The sequence below is a fragment of the Procambarus clarkii genome, chromosome 20, assembly GCF_040958095.1.
Source record: "Procambarus clarkii isolate CNS0578487 chromosome 20, FALCON_Pclarkii_2.0, whole genome shotgun sequence".
NCBI classification, from domain to species: Eukaryota; Metazoa; Arthropoda; class Malacostraca; order Decapoda; family Cambaridae; genus Procambarus; species Procambarus clarkii.
In genome coordinates, this window is record NC_091169.1 from 21708368 (window position 1) to 21733905 (window position 25538).

General features: G+C 43.2%; 2 protein-coding genes across 2 annotated transcripts in view; both read left to right on the top strand.

The window, feature by feature from the left end:
- Positions 1 to 25538, top strand: part of LOC138349855 (uncharacterized) — a 242317-nt gene that overhangs the window by 99450 nt on the left and 117329 nt on the right. The window lies entirely within an intron of this gene.
- On the top strand, positions 15091 to 22634 carry LOC138366750 (calponin homology domain-containing protein DDB_G0272472-like). The gene is made up of 2 exons (XM_069328027.1): positions 15091 to 15115; positions 21898 to 22634. The coding sequence occupies exons 1-2, from the start codon at positions 15091 to 15093 to the stop codon at positions 22632 to 22634; spliced, it is 762 nt and encodes a 253-aa protein (XP_069184128.1).

Sequence of the window (25538 nt, forward strand, 5' to 3'; positions counted from 1 at the left end):
CAAGGCATAACCAAGGCATAACCAAGGCATAACCAAGACATAACCAAGACATAACCAAAACATAACCAAGGCATAACCAAGGCATAACCAAGACATAACCAAGACATAACCAAGGCATAACTCTCTATTGCCAAACGATTTTCCTGGCATAAATGAGGTAACTGGCTCTGCCGCTAATTATGGCATAGTTTAAAATTGTCTCCTTGGCACTTATATGGTAACGAGGTCTCGTTAACCTTGTAAAGTGTGTAACAGGCTATCTGGTACACGCGCGCGCGCGCGCGCGTGTGTGTGTGTGTGTGTGTGTGTGTGTGTGTGTGTGTGTGTGTGTGTGTGTGTGTGTGTGTGTGTGTGTGTGGCAATATGAGGACTTGTTAAGGTGTTGTGGTTCTGAAGAATCTCGTTATCTCTTGTATACTACTTTGTCCCAAATGTCTCTGCTGTAACGAGCAGCTTTCATTGGTCTGTTATGATGGTTTCGATTGTGATATGATTTAGTAGCGAGTTAACTCGTTAACCGATGTTTATTTGTGAATTGACGTTAACTTGTACAGAAGGGTTTAACGTGTCTGTTAAATTGTAATGTTAACTTTAGTATTGCAGGATTTAATATGTAATAGAAATTTAACTCGTTCACCAGTTATTTGTATATATATATATATATATATATATATTTCTAAATCGTTAATTATTGTGTATTAGTGATTTATAGGAACGTGTGAGCAAAATTTTCGCTTCCATTTTCGAATGGAAAATTTACATGTGTGAGAAGTAGCACCAGATTTTTACACGCATTTTATTCTTTATTTTGTAGTTTGTTTAACAAATTTCGTGAGAGTTCACTTGTAAATGTTCAACAAAGTATATGACTAAACATAATTTTATTCCTACCTTTAACGAACTGTTTTTCCAACGAGTGCAGTTGGACGTTGTCTCGTTACGTTTAGTGTACTCACGATGAACTCGTTAGTCTTTAAATATGTAATTTGTGCTTTTAATTGCATATTTGCTTTTTCAGGTCAGTTTATATTTGTATAATTCCGGAGAAAAGTGGCGTTTATCAGTAATAACGACCAAGTCTGGGTCGTTATCCCAGCCTAAAGTGGGATAACTTCGTTAACCAGAAGCCCAGCCTGGGTCTGCGTCCCAGGCTGGGCTTCGGGAGGTTGACTACTCCTAGAACTCTCTCCAGGTAAACTCAAGGTATACTCCGGGTATACAATGAGAGTTCTGAGGTATCATTAGTCGATGCTGCAGGACCTAAACGTTTTCTAACCACTCACGGTTTCAGGTCTTGAAGACTGTCGCTCTCTATCTTAGGTCCTGAAAACTGTCACTCGCATTCTCAGGTCCTGAAGACTGTCACTCGCTCTCTCGGGCCCTGTGAAGACTATACCAGTCACCAGTCAGCGTCTCGGGGTCCTGTATATATATTTACACCAAGAGAAGTGTTGTTGACACATCAAACAGTCTCCTCTTTGTCTCTTGTCTTTGTCTCATTATTGGCTGGCCAGGCACCCTGCTGGCTCTGTTTATTCTCTCTTTCTCGCGGGACATTTTCCTGTTAGTGGTGTTGATTTTGTGTAGTGGTGGTGATGTGTAGTGGTGGTGATGTGTAGTGGTGGTGTTGTGTAGTGGTGGTGATGTGTAGTGGTGGTGGTGTTGTGTAGTGGTGATGTAGGTACAGTCGCTTGTATGCAGCGAGCAGGTAGAGGTCTGCCTCACATCACACCAATGAAAAATGGTGTAGATGCGAAAGTAGATCATAAAAACTGTTGCTCTTTGTCTGAAAAGATGATTCCTCTTGTCTCTAGTTGTGGACGTTCAGACCTAATAAATCCAGGTCATCTCTTAAGATGAACATGAACGTTGCAATGCAACGTCTTCAACACAAAGCTGATTAGATCAAGTGGTAGGTGCCGTCAAACAATGATGAGGATTACTTTGTTGTGTCATGTCGTCGGCTGTGTGACATGCAGAACAGCAGTAACGGCGTTAGTAGCAAAGATAATTTATGCAGTTCCCCAGACCTAGAATGTTGCACGTCCATTACAGTCACGCAAGCAATATTGTCCCCTGTTGCATTTCCGAGCAACACCTTCGACCTATTGTTAGTCTTGCATCCATAAGTCTGTTGGAGTCGTTCTTCTGATATTCCTGCCTCAAGTCACGTGGTCCCTGTGTGATAGATATGGCTTGAAATAGACTGAAACTAACATCGAACGCCGAGCATCTACGGTCGAGTCTACTGACTCTCCACGCAAGCAAATGACGTTCGTTGGTCCAATCACAAGCGAACTTGCTGGCACATGAGAAGGAATTTCGCCTCCCATTGGCTGCAATAGATGGCCTGTAGATGTGACGTCAGAACTTTTGAGTGGTTCAAAAATAATAGACTTGAATGTTGAATGCCCAAAATAATACACAACAAAGATAAAACCTTTGATGAGTATCGCATTCCAAACATGCAAACATTCTAAAAATATTGCATGGTGGTCCATCACGCTGGCTGTGGGAAGCTCTGGCTCTCAGGAATGATTAATAATATTGTTCTGTGGTATACTGATATTTGCTTCCCGACCAGGTTATCGTCCGTGGCATGTTCCCTGTATAGGTATCGTCCGTGGCTTGTTCCCTTTATAGGTATCGTCCGTGGTTTGTTCCCTTTATAGGTATCGTCCGTGGCTTGTTCCCTTTATAGGTATCGTCCGTGGCTTGTTCCCTTTATAGGTATCGTCCGTGGCTTGTTCCCTGTACAGGTATCGTCCGTGGCTTGTTCCCTGTATAGGTATCGTCCGTGGCTTGTTCCCTGTATAGGTATCGTCCGTGGGTTGTTCCCTTTCTAGGTATCGTCTGTGGCTTGTTCCCTGTATAGGTATCGTCCGTGGCTTGTTCCCTTTATAGGTATCGTCCGTGGTTTGTTCCCTTTATAGGTATCGTCCGTGGCTTGTTCCCTTTATAGGTATCGTCCGTGGCTTGTTCCCTTTATAGGTATCGTCCGTGGCTTGTTCCCTGTACAGGTATCGTCCGTGGCTTGTTCCCTGTATAGGTATCGTCCGTGGCTTGTTCCCTTTATAGGTATCGTCCGTGGCTTGTTCCCTTTATAGGTATCGTCCGTGGCTTGTTCCCTGTATAGGTATCGTCCGTGGCTTGTTCCCTGTATAGGTATCGTCCGTGGCTTGTTCCCTGTATAGGTATCGTTCATGGCTTGGACGTTACCCAGTCAGGGAGTATTACATTCCCTTAAGGGCAAATAATCAGTGGAAGTCAGTCTTAGGCCGTTCAAACCCCACAACACACAATCGCTGTCATTTCATAAGCGGTGTTTTCAACATTTCCTGAAGACGATGTGACGAAAATTACACGAGAAATTTCATAATGTATCCTCAAGACACATGTGTGTCCTGCAAGACACAAAGAGAGGGAATACTTAACCTCCGCTGTTACGATGTCTGTTGATCTTGATCAAAATCTAAATGTATCGAAATTAGAATCCCAAAGAAGACTTGGTTGGGGTTTATTATTGTTGTCATAGAAGAATACAGACGGCTTCCACTGGAATATTGGCGGGACAAAACAAGGTTCTGGTTCGAGGCGTGTGTGTGTGTGTGTGTCTCGGTCCCGTAACACGAGTAGAGACTGAGGGTACAGGAACCTGAGTTAGGACTCTGGGTAGCCCGTGGCAGGTCATTGTACGCGAGGAGGGGTGTGGATGGGGGGGTCGAACACCATTGGGCAAGCTTATGTTTCTCTCTGTCGATCGGACTCTGTTTACCCTTCTCGTGTTCCCTTGAGCTCTTTCTCTCTTGTTTCTCTCTCTCTCTCTCTCTCTCTCTCTCTCTCTCTCTCTCTCTCTCTCTCTCTCTCTCTCTCTCTCTCTCTCTCTCTCTCTCTCTCTCTCTCTCTCTCTCTTGTTTCTCTCTCTCTCTCTCTCTCTCTCTCTCTCTCTCTCTCTCTCTCTCTCTCTCTCTCTCTCTCTCTCTCTCTCTCTCTCTCTCATTCCCTCTATTATTCTGTGTGCGTCTTTCTCTCTGTCTCTTTCTCTGTCTCTCCGTCTCTCCGTCTCTCTCTCACTGAAGTTCATATTTATGTGTCCTCGGCTTGTGATGGAATAGAATTAATTCAGCTCATTCAGGAGCCCGACGGAGGCAGCAATGGTCCGAGTGTGCGGTGTTATGTTACCTTTATGTAACGCTTCTGTGGTTAGAGTTGCGTGTTACATAACGCTGGTGTGACCTTAAGTGGAGTTTGTGTTGCTGGTGTTACGTGTGAGAGATCGTTGTGTTGATGGTGTTACGTGAGAGAGACATCGTTGTGTTGATGGTGTTACGTGAGAGAGATTGTTGCTTGCATTATATACGATACTAGATGGGTATAGGTATAGTTAGGGGCACGTGGCTGGGCACAGGAGAAGGGGTACTGCTCTCCCCTAGTTGTGCTTACGGGTGATGAGCTGTGGCTCTTTGGTCCCGCCTCTCAACCACCAATCACTTGGTCTACAGGTTCCTGAATCTATTGGGGGTCCTTGTGCATTTGTAACTGTCTAAGGTGTACTGTGTAAATACTATGCAAGAAGGGTTCTGTGTAAATACTGTTTATACTGAACACAGCTCTGTATTACACCTATCGTGTTTCGTATTTTTTTTTTTAACGGGATCTGTATAACTTGTCTCTGGAAACATGTATCGCATATTTGGAAAATATGTATAGTGAAATGTATTTTTTGGTGTAGTGTGATCCGAATGATGTATTCTGTCTGGCGTGTTTTATATAGCATAATTTTTGTTCTTAATTTTTTGGTTTTCTTTCGCCAGTATGAATACTTTCAGAGAGGTGTATATAAACCCATTCTCGGTGTATATGTAAACTGTGAGTATACACGTCTAGTCCCGTAGTCCTGTATACGGGTTACTCATGCCCGTGCCACCTCTTGGATGGCTTAATCTTCATCAATCAATCAATCAATCAATCAATCAAGTCCTTGTTTATGTTTAGAACTTACTGGGTATAGTCAGTAAGTCATTGTGGTGGTGTTAATAACATTCCAGGGAACGATCAAGCTTAAAAGCCTGACGATAAAGCTTAAAAGCCTGACGATAAAGCTTAAAAGCCTGACGATAAAGCTTAAAAGCCTGACACATATACAAAAAAAAGTCTTGTGCTTTCAAGGTGCCTGGTAGCCTGGTGGATATCGCGCGGGACTCGTAATTCTGTGGCGCGGGTTCGATTCCCGCACGAGGCAGAAACAAATGGGCAAAGTTTCTTTCACCCTGAATGCCCCTGTTACCTAGCAGTAAATAGGTACCTGGGAATTAGTCAGCTGTCACGGGCTGCTTCCTGGGGGTGGAGGCCTGGTCGAGGACCGGGCCGCGGGGACACTAAAGCCCCGAAATCATCTCAAGATAATCTCAAGAAGAAAGGTAGAATGATCATATTTCATCATTAGATGCACATTGCTCTTGTAATTAGAGAGTGTTGCTCACCTGGCAGCCGCTTCTCTAAGGAATTTATCGTGAATTTGAGGGTGTGGGTGTCTGTGGGGAGCAGTGGTAGTGTGGGTGTCTGTGGGGCAACAGAGGCAGTGTGGGTGTGGTAGTGTGGGTGTCTGTGGGGAGCAGTGGTAGTGTGGGTGTCTGTGGGGCAACAGAGGCAGTGTGGGTGTGGTAGTGTGGGTGTCTGTGGGGAGCAGTGGTAGTGTGGGTGTCTGTGGGGCAACAGAGGCAGTGTGGGTGTGGTAGTGTGGGTGTCTGTGGGGAGCAGTGGTAGTGTGGGTGTCTGTGGGGCAACAGAGGCAGTGTGGGTGTGGTAGTGTGGGTGTCTGTAGGGAGCAGTGGTAGTGTGGGTGTCTGTGGGGCAACAGAGGCAGTGTGGGTGTGGTAGTGTGGGTGTCTGTGGGGAGCAGTGGTAGTGTGGGTGTCTGTGGGGCAACAGAGGCAGTGTGGGTGTGGTAGTGTGGGTGTCTGTGGGGAGCAGTGGTAGTGTGGGTGTCTGTGAGGAGCAGTGGTAGTGTGGGTGTCTGTGGGGAGCAGTGACAGTGTGGGTGTCTGTGGGGAGCAGTGACAGTGTGGGTGTCTGTGGGGAGCAGTGACAGTGTGGGTGTCTGTGGGGAGCAGTGGTAGTGTGGGTGTCTGTGGGGAGCAGTGACAGTGTGGGTGTCTGTGGGGAGCAGTGACAGTGTGGGTGTCTGTGGGGAGCAGTGACAGTGTGGGTGTCTGTGGGGAGCAGTGGTAGTGTGGGTGTCTGTGAGGAGCAGTGGTAGTGTGGGTGTCTGTGGGGAGCAGTGACAGTGTGGGTGTCTGTGGGGAGCAGTGACAGTGTGGGTGTCTGTGGGGAGCAGTGGTAGTGTGGGTGTCTGTGGGGAGCAGTGACAATGTGGGTGTCTGTGGGGAGCAGTGGTAGTGTGGGTGTCTGTGGGGAGCAGTGACAGTGTGGGTGTCTGTGGGGAGCAGTGGTAGTGTGGGTGTCTGTGGGGAGCAGTGACAGTGTGGGTGTCTGTGAGGAGCAGTGACAGTGTGGGTGTCTGTGGAGCAACAGTGACAGTGTGGGTGTCTGTGGAGCAACAGATGCAGTGTGGGTGTCTGTGGAACAGCAGTGGTAGTGTGGGTGTCTGTGGGGAGCAGTGGCAGTGTGGGTGTCTGTGATCAACAGTGACACACGGGTGTCTGTGGGGAGCAGTGGTAGTGTGGGTGTCTGTGATCAACAGTGACACACGGGTGTCTGTGGGGAGCAGTGGTAGTGTGGGTGTCTGTGGAGCAACAGTGACAGTGTGGGTGTCTGTGATCAACAGTGACAGTGTGGGTGTCTGTGAACAACAGTGACAGTGTGGGTGTCTTCTGAACTCCGGTTAACAGACCTGAGGGCAGGTGTGGGTTCCATACCTTCATGCATGTAAATAGTGACACGAACCTTTCAATTCGCCACTTTCTCGATCCCATTTCCAATCAACAGCTTGCCCCGGAGACTGGGAAAGAAGGACAGGATCGAATCCCCTTCTCTGTGAAATGTTATTCAAGCCGATGTGGTTGGTTGCTCTCAATTTGCAACTCCGTAAAAAATACAATTGTTTTGTCTGACCAGAAATGTGCGAATTCCAAGTTACCCACCGAACTTTATCGAGGTCTGACAGAAAAATGTCAGTATTCGCGGCTGAGTGGACAGCGCTCTGGGGTTGTAGTCCTAAGGGCCTGGGTTCGATCCCCGGTGGAGGCGGAAACTAATGGGTACTAAATAGGTACCTGGGTGCTAGCAGCCCGTAGCAGTTGCTACGGGCTGTTTCTTGGGGATGTGTGTGTGTGTTAGAGAGAAATATATGTAGTAGACATAATAGAGGAAAAATAAGGCGGGGTCCAAGAGATAATAGCTCGATTCTGCAGATACAAATAGATAAATACAAATTGTAAATACACACAAAAAAAATGTAACAAAATTCTCAGGGTAATTGACATAGTAGATAAGGACAGATTATTTAACACGGGGGTTACGCGAACAAGGGGACACAGGTGGAGACTGAGTACCCAAATGAGCCACAGAGACATTTGAAAGAACTTTTTCAGTATCAGAGTAGTTAACAGATGGAATGCACTAGGCAGTGATGTGGTGGAGGCTGACTCCATACACAGTTTCAAATGTAGATATGATAGAGCCCAATAGGCTAAGAAATCTGTACACCAGTTGATTGACAGTTAAGTGGCGGGACCAGGGAGATGAACCTCAACCCCAGCAAGCACAATTAGGTGAGTACTCAAAAACCTATGCATAAAATGCATTTAAATGATAAAAATGTGACTAATTGAAGGTGTATAAACATTAAATTGTCATAATTTCTTCAGTGCTGTCAGACAGTTATTAAAAGATTCATTATATAATGTTTTTAAGAAAATTACCGATTTTCCATTAAATCATAAAAAAAATATAGACACTATATTTTATTTACCCTGTAATTTGCTCCATTAATGGTGTAAATTATATATTAAACAATTAGTTCATTCAAAATTTTTTTCCCCTTTTTAAAAATATCTAATTTGTGTTTTTCAACGTCAAATAAAGTATTTTGCATACATATTTCGATATGCAAATTCCATGACGACACGTGTCCACGACGTCCGACGTACCTCGCTTTGTTGCACGACCTCACACTATGTGCCTTGTTGCACGACCTCACACTATGTGCCTTGTTGCACGACCTCACACTATGTGCCTTGTTGCACGACCTCACACTATGTGCCTTGTTGCACGACCTCACACTATGTGCCTTGTTGCACGGCCTCACACTATGTGCCTTGTTGCACGACCTCACACTATGTGCCTTGTTGCACGACCTCACACTATGTGCCTTGCTGCACGTCGTCACACTTTGCCTTGCCTAGATGTGGATAAATTGGTCCAATAAACTGTTGCTTGGAGCGGTCGGCCGTCGCATGTACTTAATCCACTTCTTGCATAAACGTGTTTAGTTTGTCTTTGTCTTCTGCTGTCCCAGTAAAATTTCTAATGAATGCTGGGAGGGTATTGACTAAACAAGATGCTCTCGGACGTAGGTTCGAATCCTCGTCACGGCCCTTGTGGATTTCTTCTTTTGGTATTGAATAGTTGTAGACATCTGATGTTCATATAATGTTCTCTGACTGTGCCTATTTCTACTCTTCATTGACTCTGTTCTGCATTTTCTTCGATGTCGTTCATTGCAGCATGTTATTTTATTTTTGCAAATTTGCGATATGGTCTTCCAGTAACTCTCCATGTTATTTATTTCTTGTGATACATCTCTCCTCTCTTTTCCAGAATGTGCATCGTAATACGTCTATATAGATGTAGATGTACATCAGAATGTACACTTATGTACATCTACATTGAGTCTCACTCCAGGTATACTCCAGGTATACTCTAGGTATACTCCACTCGAAAGTTATCACTATTACTTCTGGCCCACCAAGGAAAATCATCATTCCTCCTGACCTACTGAGGAAAAATCACCATTCCTCTTGACCCACTGAGAAAAATCATCACTATTCCACTCTCCCGTGATCAAAATATAATTCCAGACGCCTAACACCATCTCTGGAAGAACACACAGTCTTAAATGAACACAGAGCCTTAGCAGAACAGTGCCTTAATGAACACAGAGCCTGAGGAGTGAGCACAGAGCCATAGCAGAGCACACTGAACCTTAGAACAACACAGCCTTAAAGAAACAGACAAATTAAACTTCAGTGAAACACGGCGTTTTAAAATAAATACAATCTTAAACCTTTTCACACAGATATATATTAATAAAAGTGAAGAATGGTGGAATAGATCCTGCCGATATAGAAAACGGAACAAACTTAAGTTTTAATGATATATAATATATATAATTTTGTCACGAAGTGTTCATCCGTTATTTCCGGGTTATGTAGTACCAGTGGTGAACGTTGTTCATGTGGAACATGATAACTATACAGGTAAAACTCCACATCAGAACTGTGAAATTTAATTTAAATGTAAAATTGTTGTAATGCATATTTTTCATTTTACGACTTAAACAGAAGAAATATTTTTTTCCGGGTTCCTTTACGAGTCAATTTTACACCCAGACAGCAACACAAGACTCGTGTACACCCAGGACCAACACCTCAACGTGACCAAATCACTAAATATTAAACGAATCATTTAAACAAATCACTAAATATTAAACAAATCTTTTAAACAAATCACTAAATATTAAACAAATCTTTTAAACAAATCACTAAATATTAAATGAAATTTAGTTCCTCTCGTAAATTAATATTTTATGTGCAAATATAGTTGTTTCTCTCCAGCGTTAAAAATAATTAAATTCTAGAGCAAAACAACGCCTCTGAGTTTAGTAAAGAAACGCCTCGTTAGGGAAAGTTACATAAAAGACATTTTAAATACACATTTTCAGTTTGTGAAACAAGAGAACATCGATATCGCTGAAGTAATCTCGTCTCGGGTACGCGGAGAGGCAAATTTAACTCTCCTGAAAAGCAGCGAGAGAATGTTATTTGCAATTCATAGAAAAACCTTCCCGAGGCCCCCCCCCCCAACATTACTTTCAGGAGGATTGATAACCAAAATGGTATGTTGAATTTCATGGAATTTCATCACATACATGTTAGTATGTGGATTTTATGTGTGTGTGTTGATGTTGTTATGTTATATTGACTTTTTGTAGATTTTTTTCTACACTGCTGAGTATATGTTCAACTCAGTCAGTCTTTGTTGAACATGTTCTGAACAGGTTGTTTCTATTGTGGATCGTCTTGACTCTCTCTCTCTCTCTCTCTCTCTCTCTCTCTCTCTCTCTCTCTCTCTCTCTCTCTCTCTCTCTCTCTCTCTCTCTCTCTATATATATATATATATATATATATATATATATATATATATATATATATATATATATATACATATATACGACAAACTTTCATAAATCACAAGCTATAAGTAACTGAAAAACTGCGATAAATATATATATACATAATGTGAATGTCTGCCTGTCCGAGGTTGGAATCACACGCTTCCTTGCTTCACTTTATTTTTTTTTCACAGTAATTGCTGCTGTGTATGTAGCCAACATGGACGGGTTGGGACAAAGAAAACAATGACACAAAAAACACAAGCTTTACCCTGTCACGAATATATTGAATGCCTTGGCACTCGACTCTGAATTATTATAATATTTTTTTTTTAGTAATATCGGAATCTCCGTCGATCACACCAAAATTAAAAAAAATTATAATATTATTTAAACTCAGAAAAACTTTGTTGATTTGGTTCTCCATAGACTTTATAGGTTGAATGCTGATGAAACGATTACGTGAAGTGTTCTTAGAGAACACTAGATAAATGTTCTTAGAGAACACTAGATAAATGTTCTTAGAGAACATTTATCAGTGATATATAGTGTAGAAGAGGGAGGGAAGGGGTAGAGGAGGGAGTAGAGGAAGGAGGGAAGAAATAGAGACGAGAAAGGAGAAAGGGAGAGGGGGGAAGAAGGAAAGAGGGGAAGAGAGAAAGGGATGCAGGGAAGATAGACAGAGAGGAACAAAAATAAAAGGACATACACTAACAGGTAAAGGATGACTGGGCATTGCACCTAGCGTGCGTGTGTGTGTGTGTGTGTGTGTGTGTGTGTGTGTGTGTGTGTGTGTGTGTGTGTGTGTGTGTGTGTGCGTGTGTGTGCGTGTGTGTGTGTATGTGTGTGTGTGTGTCCATACTATAAGAAAGCATGTCTGTCTGTCCAAAGATAAGAGGTCACACGCTAGGGCCTATACCCTAACTCAAACATCTATCAATAATAATGATAGAGGCGTCACATTGCTATCAATAACGTTTCTCAGGACTCTATCTTCCGTGTTGTGAGCCTTGGAGTAGAAAGTTCCTGTAGAATATTTTAATAATAATGACCGATGGTGTACTGTTGTTTCTTGTGAGTCCTGCCTTTCTCTAGTCTTACTTACTCTACCAAGTTTCCTCGCCAACCTGCTTCCACCTGGAGCTGTGTGCGGTTGAGGTAAGTATTGACAACACTCCACTTGTACCTATCTGGGCACTTATTCTTGGCATTAAGGCAAATTCCCTTGTTAGTTCCCTTAGTGTAGACTACAGTGTTAAAACCACCATTCCTTTCCGAGACTATTACATCTAGGGAAGATAGTCTAGCTATATGTTTTCTAATATAGATATCTATAAATCGTCGTTGGGGGTTTTAATGTGGTTTGACACGCAGTTCCTCTTTTAATTCTGACGATCCCGACGAGCCTATGTTCATTCCATACCTCAGACCATTCCCTCTGCTAATTTGGGTAAGCTTAGCCCACAAACCATGTGGCCTCCAACTCTAAACTGACAGCCAGACAGACAGACAGACAGATAGACACAACAATTATCTCTCATAGTCTAGATTATAATTAGGCTTCAGTTTCCTACAAATAAAAGAATACGAAAGAAGGAATCCAGTCCGCCGCATCATGACGGCTTAACTCCACTACACAGCAAGGCGTTGAGTGCCCAGTTAGTCCCATGTCAGGCCATTCAGAGCCCACGACAAGGACTACATAGCACTGTGCTCATTGCTGATTCGTTCCTGGTAAAGACGGTCGTTAGAATTAAAGTCGTTAGTCCATACTTACGACCTCTATAGTATAGGTCGTTAGGGTAGACATTTGCCCCGCCCCATATTTTCCCAATTGGGTAAAATGGGGGATTTGAACATTAAAGGAGAGTAGGGGAAGAATTTAAACGTTCCATATGGATTATAATATTTCAGGGGGAAATTTGGACATTCCAAGGGCGGGGAATTTAGATATTACAGAGGAATGTATTAGTACATTCCTTAACAGGAGGAGGGGGGGGTGGGAATTTCGGCATTCCATGGGCGAGGGACTTGGACATCGCAATGGGGGGGGAGGGAATCACGCCATTCCAGTGACGTGATTTAGACACTCGAGAAGTAGAAGAGAAATTTTTAAAATTCCTGAAGGGCAGGAATTTGGACATTACTTGGAAGGAAGAATTTGAATAGTCTAGGGAGGTGGGAATTTTGAGATTTTTTGGAAGTGGGGTTATCTTGAGATGATTTCGGGGCTTTAGTGTCCCCGCGGCCCGGTCCTCGACCAGGCCTCCACCCCCAGGAAGCAGCCCGTGACACCTGACTAACTCCCAGGTACCTATTTACTGCTAGGTAACAGGGGCATTCAGGGTGAAAGAAACTTTGCCCATTTGTTTTTGCCTCGTGCGGGAATCGAACCCGCGCCACAGAATTACGAGTCCTGCACGCTATCCACCAGGCTACGAGGCCCCTTTTCCCTCCCCCTCCGAGGGTTGTGGAGGGAAATTGTGTCTTTTCTGGGTGTGGGGGAGAAGAATTTTGACTTTTCTGGGTGTGGGGGAGGGGAATTTTTACTTTCCTGAGGGTTGGGAGGGGAATTTTGAATTTTCTAAGGGTAGGAGAGGGGAATTTTGACTTTTCTGAGGGTGGGGAGGGGAATTTTGACTTTTCTAAGGGTAAGGGAGGGGAATTTTGACTTTTCTGAGGGTTGGTAAGGGAATTTTGACTTTCCTGAGGGTTGGGAGGGGAAATTTTGACTTTCCTGAGAGTTGGGAGGGGAAATTTTGACTTTTCTGAGGGTTGGTAAGGGAATTTTGACTTTTCTGGGTGTAGGGGAGGGGAATTTTTACTTTTCTAAGGGTAGGGGAGGGGAAATTTTGACTTTTCTGAGGGTGGGGGAGAGGAATTTTGACTTTTCTAAGGGTAGAGGAGGGGAATTTTGACTTTCCTAAGAGATGGGAGGGGAATTTTGACTTTCCTGAGGGTTGGAAGGGGAATTTTGACTTTCCTGAGAGTTGGGAGGGGAATTTTGACTTTTCTGATAATTAAATCACCTTAATACTGACGCTTTTTTCCGTACTGGCTTTGATAAATTGTTTTCTTGGGTTTGTAAGTTTCTCTTTGGGAAAAAAAAAACAATTTTTTTTGTCATTTTTGTACGGAGTAACTTTATTGTTCATGAAATCCCAACTTTAAGTCCAGATTGTATTGCCTTCATTTCGTAAAGTTATACAACAGTATCCTGAGGTAATATTTTGTTTCTGTTGTCCCATTGTTCACCTTACTACCCAAAAGTTAATAAGTTGACAAAGTTTTGAACAATGCTCCACTCCTGGGGTCGTGAACGGAGAGGTTGCCATGGTAACCATTGCCTGGCAAACTCGCCACATACGGTGAGAGTAAATGTGTTGGTTGTGATTATTTGTGTATCTCGCAGCAGCAACAGCAACAGCAGCAGCAACAGCAGCAGCAGCAGTAACAGCAGAAGCAGCAGTAACAGCAGCAGCAGCAACAGCAGCAGCAGCTGCAGCAACAGCAACAGCAGCAACAGCAGTAGCAACAGTAACAACAGCAGCAGCAGCAGCAACAGCAGCAACAACAGTAGCAGCAACAGCAGCAGCAGCAGTAACAGCAGAAGCAGCAGTAACAGCAGCAGCAGCAACAGCAGCAGCAGCAACAGCAGCAGCAGCAGCAGCAACAGCAACAGCAGCAGCAGTAGCAACAGTAACAACAGCAGCAGCAGCAGCAACAGCAGCAACAACAGCAGCAGCAACAGCAGCAACAGCAACAGCAGCAGCAGCAGCAGCAGCAACAACAGCAGCAGCAGCAGCAACAACAGCTGCAGCAGCAGCAACAGCAACAGCAGCAACAGCAGCAGCAGCAGGTACAGCAGCACTGGATTTGATGGACAAGGGAGAGAGAGAAGAGAAGGGAATTATCACAGGGGAAAGCGCCAAGCCACCACGACTATATACCCCTTGGAAGGGTGTCAGGATTAGGATTTGAAACGGGACGGGGTGAAGGAATGGTGTCCAGCAACTTGTGGACGGTCGGGGATTGAACGCTGACCTGCATGAAGCGAGACCCCTCGCTCTACCCTCCAGCCCAAGTGATTGGGCAGGGCGAGAGAGAAAGAGAACACATTAAAGAGAATAGAAGCTATGTGTGTGTGTGGGACTCGGAGAGAGAGAGAGCAAGAGAGACCTTGAAAACGTGAAAGATGCAGATGTTGAAAAATCAATAAATAAGAGAAGTTGGAACTTGAAGTGAGATATACGAAAAAAAAAAGATGGTGGAAGGAAGAAAAATGTGAAGGGAAAAGGATAGAAGGGAGACTGAGAGAAGGATGAAGGGGGACGATAGGAAGGAAATAGAACGGAAGAATGTGTAAGAGTTTCTTTACCAGTTGCTGACATACTTCGAGGCAGCAGCAGGCGGAGCTGAAGTCGCCAAAGTTAAGACTCAGAAGAAACAGTTGACGAACATGCTAGCTACAGGAAGCTGCAACTATGGAGTCGTCAGAAGTACATAAAACAGGCTTTATGTTCTTGTATTATTATTATTCAGTCACACACACACACACACACACACACACACACACACACACACACACACACACACACACACACGCACACACACACACACACACACACACACACAGTCTCAATTTATTCCATCTGAACAAATAAGAGATTGTGCCAAATGAACAATTCCAACTTGGAAACGTACATTTTGTCCATCTTATCAACCATTTCACCGATATGAGTAATATCCACCATGTTCAAGGTATGTTTACCATTACTCCTCTTCCTATTGGCCCAGCACACACACACACATACACACAGGTGTTGAACAAACATGTGTAAATGTATGCTACCTCACATTCCCAGCTACAGCTGCATGCTTGGAAGAATCGTCCATGTGTCCACGTGTATCACGCTAAGTGAGGTGATACAGTAGGCGAGGTGACATGTGTTCACAAGATGAGGGTCATTGTGGTGCTGTGTCGATGTTTCCTGCCCTGTTTGTTGGCCATTACTATGCGGTGAGGGCTGCTGGCCGCTAGTGGCTGACGCCAGTAAGGCCGTCGCAAGCAGGAGACTTGCTAATGCTGCACGCTCCGCTGTTAACGGCTGTGTTCTGTGTCCCCCCATCTTCTCATTACGTCCCTGGGTCCGCGCTGTGACACACGACAAGGCTAGTAGCAGCAGTCAGTCACGGCAAGACTAGTAGTAGCAGCCAGACACGACAAGGCTAGTAGCAGCAGTTAAATAGGGCAAGGCTAGTAGCAGCAGCTAGACACGGCAAGACTAGTAGCAGCAGTCAGACACGGCAAGACTAGTAGCAGCAGCCAGACACGGCAAGACTAGTAGTAGCAGCCAGACACGACAAGGCTAGTAGCAGCAGTTAAATAGGGCAAGACTAGTAGTAGCAGCCAGACACGACAAGGCTAGCAGTAGCAGCTAGACACGGCAAGGCTAGTAGCAGCAGCTAGACACGGCAAGGCTAGTAGCAGCATCCAGACACGGCAAGGCTAGTAGCAGCAGTCAGACACGACAAGACTAGTAGCAGCAGCATACTACGAGTCACAATAACGTGTCCGAAGGCTTGAAGACTGATCCACACACCAGAAGATAAGGAGACGACGACGTTTCGGTCCGTCCTGGACCACAATAGACTTGATAACGGTCCAGGACGGTCCGAAACTTCGTCGTCTCCTCATCTTCTGGTCTGGCTTGGTCCTCAATGGGACGTTTATGAAGAATGAGGATTGAAGGAGATGGCGTATCACCTCATGCTGCGATAGTTTTTGCCTGCCAACTCATTGCAACGATAAAGCATTTTACCAACTAGAACATTGCAAAAAAACACTTAATATCAATACCAAATTCAACTAGATCCAGTAGCAATATAAGGACTTACAAAATCTGAGCTGGGAACTCATAAGACGTTCAAAATATAAAGACAAAATATTGAGGATAGGAAAATTTAAGATTGTAAATCCTGTAATTTCTTTCCCTAACTTTCAACGTCCCATTTTTCACCGTAACTTTCGCCAAGTGACAGATTGCACTTCGTTCCTCCTGTTCAGAAACTTTCAATTTTAGATTTAGAACATCTTTTTTTCCCCAAGGCCTTTTTCCCTCCCCCGAGGACTTTTTTTCCCTACTCAAAGAAAAGTTGAACTTTATGGGTCGTCCATCGAGGCTTAGACTCGTATAATATTGGTTAAAATCACATTCATTTCTGAAGTTTTTGGAATTTACTACATCATTTGTCCCTCCACAGGCTAGAGATAGTCCAGTCCCTCCACAGGCTACCTTGAGGTTACCTTGAGGTGCTTCCGGGGCTTAGCGTCTCCGCGGCCCGGTCGTCGACCAGGCCTCATGGTTGCTGGACTGATAACCAGGCTGTTGGACGCGGCTGCTCGCAGCCTGACGTATGAGTCACAGCCTGGTGATCTAGTCCTCCACAGGCTAGAGGACTATCCACAGACAATCCTATCCGCAACCGGGTAGTCTTAGCGATAATCTGGTAGTCCTAGATTAGTTTAATACGAGCCGCTATAAGTAGTCCGAGCCACATTTGTGTTTTCCGAGCCACACCATGAGTCAGACTCATGGTGTACGAGTCAGACTCATGGCGTACGAGCCAGATTCATGGTGTACGAGCCAGATTCATGGTGTACGAGCCAGACTCATGGTGTACAAGCCAGACTCATGGTGTACGAGCCAGACTCATGGTGTACGAGCCAGACTAAAGATGTACGAGCCAGACTCATGGTGTACGAGCCAGACTAAAGGCATACGTGCCAGACTAAAGGTGTACGAGCCAGACTAAAGGTGTACGAGCCAGACTAAAGGTGTACGAGCCAGACTAAAGGTGTACGAGCCAGACTAAAGGTGTACGAGTCCAACTGGTGTTGAACGAGACACTTAAATCACTGCTTATGTTGGCTACAGTTGCTAATGTTGATGCTATGCAGACAAACCTAGCCTCCTGTGTGGGCTTGTGTTTTGTTTCAGGTGTGAGCTGCCGTTCTCTCACCAGGCGAGACTACTGACTATATGACTATATAGCTGTAGTCCTGTTTCAACGAGAGGCACCACTCCCGTGCCAGGTAAGTCCACTACGGGCTCACCATAGCCCGTGCTACTTGCCCCGCTCCTGTGCCAGGTAAGTTATGGGCTCACCATAGCCCGTGCTACTTGCCCCGCTCCTGTGCCAGGTAAGTTATGGGCTCACCATAGCCCGTGCTACTTGGAACCTGTTCCGAGTAGCTGAATCTATAACAACAACAATTAAACGAGACCTCTCGCTATTACTTACCTCCTACACACCACTGTAATCTTGTTACAGCGAGACTACTCGCTAATGCATCACCTCAGACACTACAAGTGTAGTTCTATGAAACTGGAAACTTTCCTTGTGAAGACTACTTATAGACCAGTCTATAGAGCTTCATCAGGCCAGGCTTTACGGGTTATTCATGCCCGTGCCACCTCTTGGATGGCTTAATCTTCATCAATCAATCGTCTAGACAGTACAGGAGCTGGTATTTGAGAACGAAGGAGGAGAGAAACGGTGTTCGAACCTCTTTGTTCCGAAAGGGGATCGAACGCCGACCTGCAAGTTCGTTGCTGTGACGACGGGTTCAAGTAGATGGAGAGAAACTTTGAGAACTTGAGAACACATTCCAACGAAGGCTTCCCATTGGTGAGTCGTCCGGCCCTGAGAAACTTGTCTCTCTGATCTGTGGACCAACAAATGCCTCCACGGTTGAGAAATGCTTGTACTGTGTCGAGTTTGAAAGGGACTTGGACACTGAGGTCAGTATTGCTCAGTAAGATCTTGCTCATACATTTGAGGAAATCCTTGAAATGATGAGTTAGTTATGAGTAGTTGCTCATAGTATGTTATCAGTTGGTCATTGCTCTTGTTCGTTGTCCCAAGGGCCCGAGTTCGATTCCGGGACGAGGCAGAAACAGTTGTATGAGGCAGATAGCATATAGTCACCTACTCATATTAACTCAGTCAATTCTCTTGATTTGCCACAACGGTCAAAATACGAAGTGCTAACTTAAACCCAATTAACCCACCTAATCTAACCTAGAGAGGTATAGAAAATGTTTTAAGTGAGTTTCTTTACCTTTCTTAGCACGCTGTAATTGGTACGGTGGTTACCATAACGTTGTATAATGACGTATTAATTGAGAGGACAGATTGATTGGCTACCACGAACGGATTGGCGCGCTTGCTAATCACCCAATCACCCAAGTGTTATAACTCTTGTATTGTGAGATAACTCCTGTATTGTGTGATAACTCCTGTATTGTTATGTATAACTCCCATGCAACCCATTGTATGGGATACAACCTATTTTCCTACCCTCTGAGAATCTGTTTACTGCTAGGTGAGTATCTAGGCGAAAGGAACTGTGCCCAACCGTGTCTGTTCCTGCCGGAGATCGAGCCCAGGATGTTTGGTGGTGAGCTAGACACGTGGAGCCCGTTCACTCTATGGCCTTACAGCTGTGGTTTAACCTAACTAAAAGCGTCACTAACTGGGCCATCCACCCAGCCTTCGGGAGTCGATACTCATTAGTGTGTGTGTGTGTGTGTGTGTGTGTGTGTGTGTGTGTGTGTGTGTGTGAGGGAGAGTATATTGCCACAAACAAATCCACAAGGTCCGTGACGAGGATTCGAACCTGCGTCCGGGAGCATCCCAGACACTGCCTTAATCGACTGAGCTCCTGGACGCAGGTTCGAATCCTCGTCACGGCCCTTGTGGATTTGTTCATTTGATGCATCACGTTAGTGTGATCTCTGTGTGTATATTACCACATTACGGTTTCTAATTATATTTAAGTTTTCATTAAATTATATTGTAAAAAAACACGGCAAATTAATTCAATATTACAACACATTACGAATGTCCTTTGATCATTGTTACGAATATAGTTTTAATGCTTCTGGAGTGTACAAAACTAAGGTACGAACTGGTAAATCTAATTGGAGGCGGGGGGTGCCTTTGGTGAAAACCTTTATGATTCCTCTGTCTCTCTCTTTCTCTCTGTCTTCGTCTTTCTCTCTGTGTCTCATTCTCTGTCTCGTCCTGGGAATGATGCTCAGTAAACCGCCCACCAGCTCAGTTAGAGGACAATTAATTTACTTAAACTGCAGAGAGAGAAAATCTATTTACACGCATTTTGTTGCAGAGAAAAAAACTTTTTGGAGATCTCATTGTTACTCTCGAGAGGCGGAAAAGTGTTGGTCAGTGTTGCTTGTAGGTGTAAAGTGTCGGTGTTACTTGTAGGTGTTAAATGTAGGTGTAAAGTGTCAGTGTTACAATATAATACCGACAAGTCCACTTATATATAGCACTTACAAGCGTTTACACTTTCGTGTAAGTGTCAACGTCATGAAGCAAGGAAGCAATAAAGTGTTGGTCAGTGCTACATCTAAGTGTAAAAAGTGGGTCAGGTTTGCATAAAAAAAAGTGTTGTTCTTTATTCAAGAAGCTGGGGAAAAGTGTTGCAAGTGCTGCTTGGAACACTGACAAGGAGGCAGACCAGTGACAGTAAGTGTTGCATGGAAGTGGATCCATGCAACAAAATCAATGTCTCGCCAAACTGCTCTTCAACACGGAGACTACAGCTGTAGTCTTATGCTTGATGGAGTCTGGATTAATAATACGAAGCCCTGGCAATTAGTTGGATCAATGCTGCAGCGTTGCTTCTGGGAATGTTGTCATCATACAGCTGGTGTTGCAGGATGTATTTTTGTGTGACGTGTTACAAACTGGGCATTGTTACAGTGAGTAACAGGACAGTTACAGTTAGACTTGACCAAGACGTGTTTAAGCAACCCGTTCTCGCACTTTCTTATAGTCAATATTGACTTATTAAATACGTGCATATGTGACATACTAATTTATTGTGAATATTTTAGTTTACCTTGAAAAGCTTCATAGAAAACACCGACCTTACCTAACCTTCTTAGTATGTTAAGATAAGCATCTTATTGCTTCGTAATTACAATTATTACTTAGCCTATACCTATAATAGGTTAAGACAGTGTCACGAACTTGAGACGACTGTGTGATCGCCGGAGACCGTCATATCCTCCAGCCATCAATCGCAGTCACACGTGTCGGGACCAAAGAGCTGGAGCCCAACCCCCGCAAGCACAACTAGATTGAGTACAAAGGGAGATTTGTCTTGAGAATTTGTATTGCATGCAATGAGCACATTAAATACAAAATGATATCCATGCATTAAAAAAAATTCTTGATATAAGTTAATCTATCATGGAGTCATATTGTGACAAATTCAAACTAATCATTTTGCAATTTCTGTTCTCGGTTAAATTCTTGATGGGTAGTGGAATGACAATGGTACAGATCCGAGTGATATGTAGTCATATGTAGTATGACTACATATGACATGTAGTCATATGTAGTATGACTACATTTGACATGTAGTCATATGTAGTATGACTACATATGACATGTAGTCATATGTAGTATGAGTACATATGACATGTCATATGTAGTATGACTACATATGACTATGTAGAATATGTAGTCATGCTGCACAGCACTGCACTGCTCACATGTTATTACGAATGAAGCAAACTGTATAGTTTTATAATAATAAAAACTATATATATATATATAGTATATATATATATATATATATATATATATATATATATATATATATATATATATATATATATATATATATATATATATTGAAACAACAAGGGACCCGAGAGCTGCAAGCTTTCTTTTCCAGCGCCTTAGTGTGGCGATACAGAGGGGAAATGCGCACTGCATCCAGGGTTCCTGCCCGCCATCTGAGGAGCTGGAGGAACTCGACAACCTATGACAACCATCTTTGTAACCCATATGTAACTCCTTTTTTGTAACAAAGTTCAAATAAAGTAAATATATATGTGTACATACAAAAGAATGGGGGTGGTAGGAGAAGATAATATTAGTGTTCAGTGAGAAACCACAAGGTCTCCTCTGAATACTTTTTATTTTCTTCTCCGAGGCTATGGGTCCCCACATTGGCACCAGAGGTGGTACCCTCACAAAATTTTATATATATATATATATATATATATATATATATATATATATATATATATATATATATATATATATATAAATCTATATATATATAAATCTATATGACTAAATTGATACTTAAGTAACTTGCAGCAGAATATTCTTAGTATTGTATATTCTTTATCTAGAGTCCCAAAACTTCACTAATGGGTTAAACGTAACTTGAAACTCGTCCCCGTGAAAACAAACGTAGTTACACCGGGAACAACATTATGCAGGCGTCTCCATCAGGCCATTAGGTCGCTGGTCTGGTCGCTGGCCTGGTCGATCCTCTAAGCGTGCGTCTGGTCGCTGGCTGGTCGCTCATCTGGACGCTGGAATTGGCTGAACAACGTTAATTAACCCCACAACTGCTGATGATTATTGTGTGTAAACAACATAGTATTACAACCTTCAGGTAAACTCACTGAAACTATGATGGTACACTGAAGACAGGAGAGCTGAGAGTATTATTGAAGACAGGAGAGCTGAGAGTATTACTGAAGACAGGAGAGCTGGGAGTATTATTGAAGACAGGAGAGCTGGGAGTATTATTGAAGACAGGAGAGCTGAGAGTATTATTGAAGACAGGAGAGCTGGGAGTATTGCTGGAAACAGGAGAGCTGAGAGTATTATTGAAGACAGGAGAGCTGAGTGTATTATTGAAGACAGGAGAGCTGAGAGTATTATTGAAGACAGGAGAGCTGAGAGTATTATTGAAGACAGGAGAGCTGGGAGTATTGCTGGAAACAGGAGAGCTGAGAGTATTATTGAAGACAGGAGAGCTGAGTGTATTATTGAAGACAGGAGAGCTGAGAGTATTATTGAAGACAGGAGAGCTGGGAGTATTGCTGGAAACAGGAGAGCTGAGAGTATTATTGAAGACAGGAGAGCTGAGTGTATTATTGAAGACAGGAGAGCTGAGAGTATTATTGAAGACAGGAGAGCTGAGAGTATTATTGAAGACAGGAGAGCTGGGAGTATTGCTGGAAACAGGAGAGCTGTGAGTATTATTGAAGACAGCAGAGCTGAGAGTATTATTGAAGACAGGAGAGCTGGGAGTATTGCTGGAAACAGCAGAGCTGAGAGTATTACAAAAGACACAAGAACTGAGAATATCGTGGAAGATACCAAAGCTGAACTAATTAATAAAAGTGGCATGAAGGTTATATTAAAATTGGATTATTAGAGGAAAGAAGGTACAAAATTGGATTGTTTTATTGCCAAACAAATGTTTGAGAAGGCCGGGAACTACCCAGTGGCTTCTGATCTCTCTCTTTTATCCTCAAAAGACTGTTGTGAAAGCTTATTAAAGGAGTTCCTTAAAAAATTGCATTTTGAGAAAAATGGACAATGATAATCTGAAGAGAGAGACACGAAATATCATCGACCGACCAACAGGTGTTTCAGAAACTTTTACGTACACACATTTGTACACGTGTTCTTTAATTATGTACAGGTTTTGACCTTAATTGGCGGCGTTTTAAAAAATGCATCATGTAAATTTATCACCTGGCCGGGTGAATACAATTACATCTGTCTGTGTACAGCCAACCAAACTATACAGGTGAACCGCTGTAAATTAATATGTATGATACAGCTGCTTGTTCAGTGGTTGATTGATTGATGAAAATTAAGCCACTCAAGAGGTGGCATGGGCGTGAATAGCCCGTAAGTGGTTGATTTTTTTCTGGATTGAATGGGATTTTTAGTCGTGAATGTTCAGTGAGTTGTGGTGTTTGTTTAAATACTAAGGGCACAGGTGAGGAATTCCCACGTCCTTTTCTCACGAGCAGGCGGTAAAGAAGCTCTCTCTGAGCCCCAGGTGCTGTAGTGAACAGGCTACCCCCTTTCTTGTACCTTTGTGATGAGGGTGAAGAAGGGTTGATCATGCCACTTAATTAAGTAGCATGATCAACCCTGGTGATGTTCCTTTGTCTGGGAACGCTGGCCGGTTCACTGGAAGGAAGCAGGATTAGTTGAAAGGAGAAATATGTTTCTTAATAAAGTTGTTGTTTCAGATTTAGCTACTCAGGACGAAGTGTCCATGTAGCACGGGCTATGGTGAGCCCGTAAGTTCTTAATAAAGGTCGCGAGACGTATATATACGTTGGCGCACCTGCGTCTGGCGATGTTAATTATACCTTGTTAATCTGTGGTAGTCGCCTCTGTGTCTGGCGATTGGGTTAATAATGTCTTGTGTTTGGAGGTAAATTTATGCAGGGAGAATACTTGTATAATTCCCGTTATGCCATTCTTGCTAAATGTGTTTCGTTTAAATATATAAATTTCCTTATATAAAGTAAATTATATATATATATATATATATATATATATATATATATATATATATATATATATATATATATATATATATATATATATATATATATATATATATATACTTTTGTGGCTCACTTGGAGTACCAAGTGAGCTTGGTACCCGGGGTCGAACCCCCATCACGGCTCCTACTGATTTTCTCATTGCTACATCACCGTACTGGCATTTCATTGTGCATTATAAATATAGTGTGTGACGGTAACGCGTTGGTGTTCGGCTGTTTAAGGCTAGGGGTATGGCCTCGTCACATAGTTATAAAAAAAAAGAAAAAACTGGAACTTCGTCTGTGGTAAGGTAAGGAGAAGACACACAAAACACAAGTAAATTTTAACAATGAAATTTTAATTACGTTAATTAATCAAAACATGAAAAAATGGACAAACAAATTCTTATAATAAAATCAATCAATCAAAATAATAAGAATACTTAAATGACACAATGAAAAGTTACGTTAAGGCAAAATAACAAGAAGTGCAACACAAAATTAAATGGGAGGTGCTGGAATATTGGCTTTAAGCTATCACCTCTCTCAGTACACGCTAACGTCTAGCTGGGAGGAGTGATAACTACGAAAGCACTGAACATTCTGAGGTCTGAGGTCGTGGCGACCCCAGACATCAAGTAGTATGGGGGGGGGCGAGTGCAGGTGCAGCCAGACCGGCGACCAATCAGCGGAGCCGGTAGCGATCAACATGTAGTTTGGTGGTTTGAGTCCGAACAGGTGGCTGGCTGCATACGTTTTGCTCACCCTGGCAAGCCTTGCTGGTGTTGTTGTCGTTGTTGGACATGTCTTCCATAGTCGTTTTATATAATTTCGACGACGTAATTATGGAGGGAAGAGCAGGCTCAATCTCTTGAAGGAGATTATCGTCACAAGTGATATGCTTAAATTATACTTCACAAAAGGATACATAATTTTTGTAGTTAAAAAAATTTATTTTGTAAGCAAATTTTATGACGTAAAATGTTTTATTGGTTCCTTTCAGCTGTGCGGTTGTCAATATCTGAGAACCGTCCAGTCTCTTGATTTGACACAACAAATAAAATACAACGTATTAACCGAATCAGTAACGTAAGAACCCCCCTCAATTTACCTAACCTTACCCTACCCATGCATAGAAAACGCGGAATATTTTGTCCTCTTACAAATGATCCTCTCTTTTGTCCTCTCTTTTTCGCTCGTATGCGCTACGGCAAAAAAAAAAAGCTGTAATTTGACAATGAAAAATAATTGATAATTTCTTTCCAAAATAGTAAGTTAAGGGTCCTCTGGTAGGTTAGGAGGGCAGGAAATTCTCCTAAGGTTTCAAAACAACATGAAAATCCTTATGAAGAACCACCCTAAGCTAGAACCACACCCAACCAGGCCGTTAAAGAACACAACAGACGTTCTTCTTATCTGGTAGAGTGAGTATGCCATCGTATAAATGAACATGTCTAAGCGTTCACCATTTGTTCCCGGCAACATTCAGTTTGCGCAATTGCTTCGGAAATTTCATCCGAAGATGGAGGGGGGATCCAATTCCTTCTCTAGGTGAGGTAGTAGTAGAAATTTGGGCACCGGATACTATTTACTTTGATTAAGCAAACAGGAAGGTTTTATGAACAAATTCACAAGGGCCGTGACGAGGATTCGAACCTACGTCTGAGAGCATCCCAGACGCTGCCTTAATCGACTGAGCTACGACATGGTATAAGAACACGTAGGTTCGAATCCTCGCCACGGCCCTTGTGGATTTGTTCATTTGATGC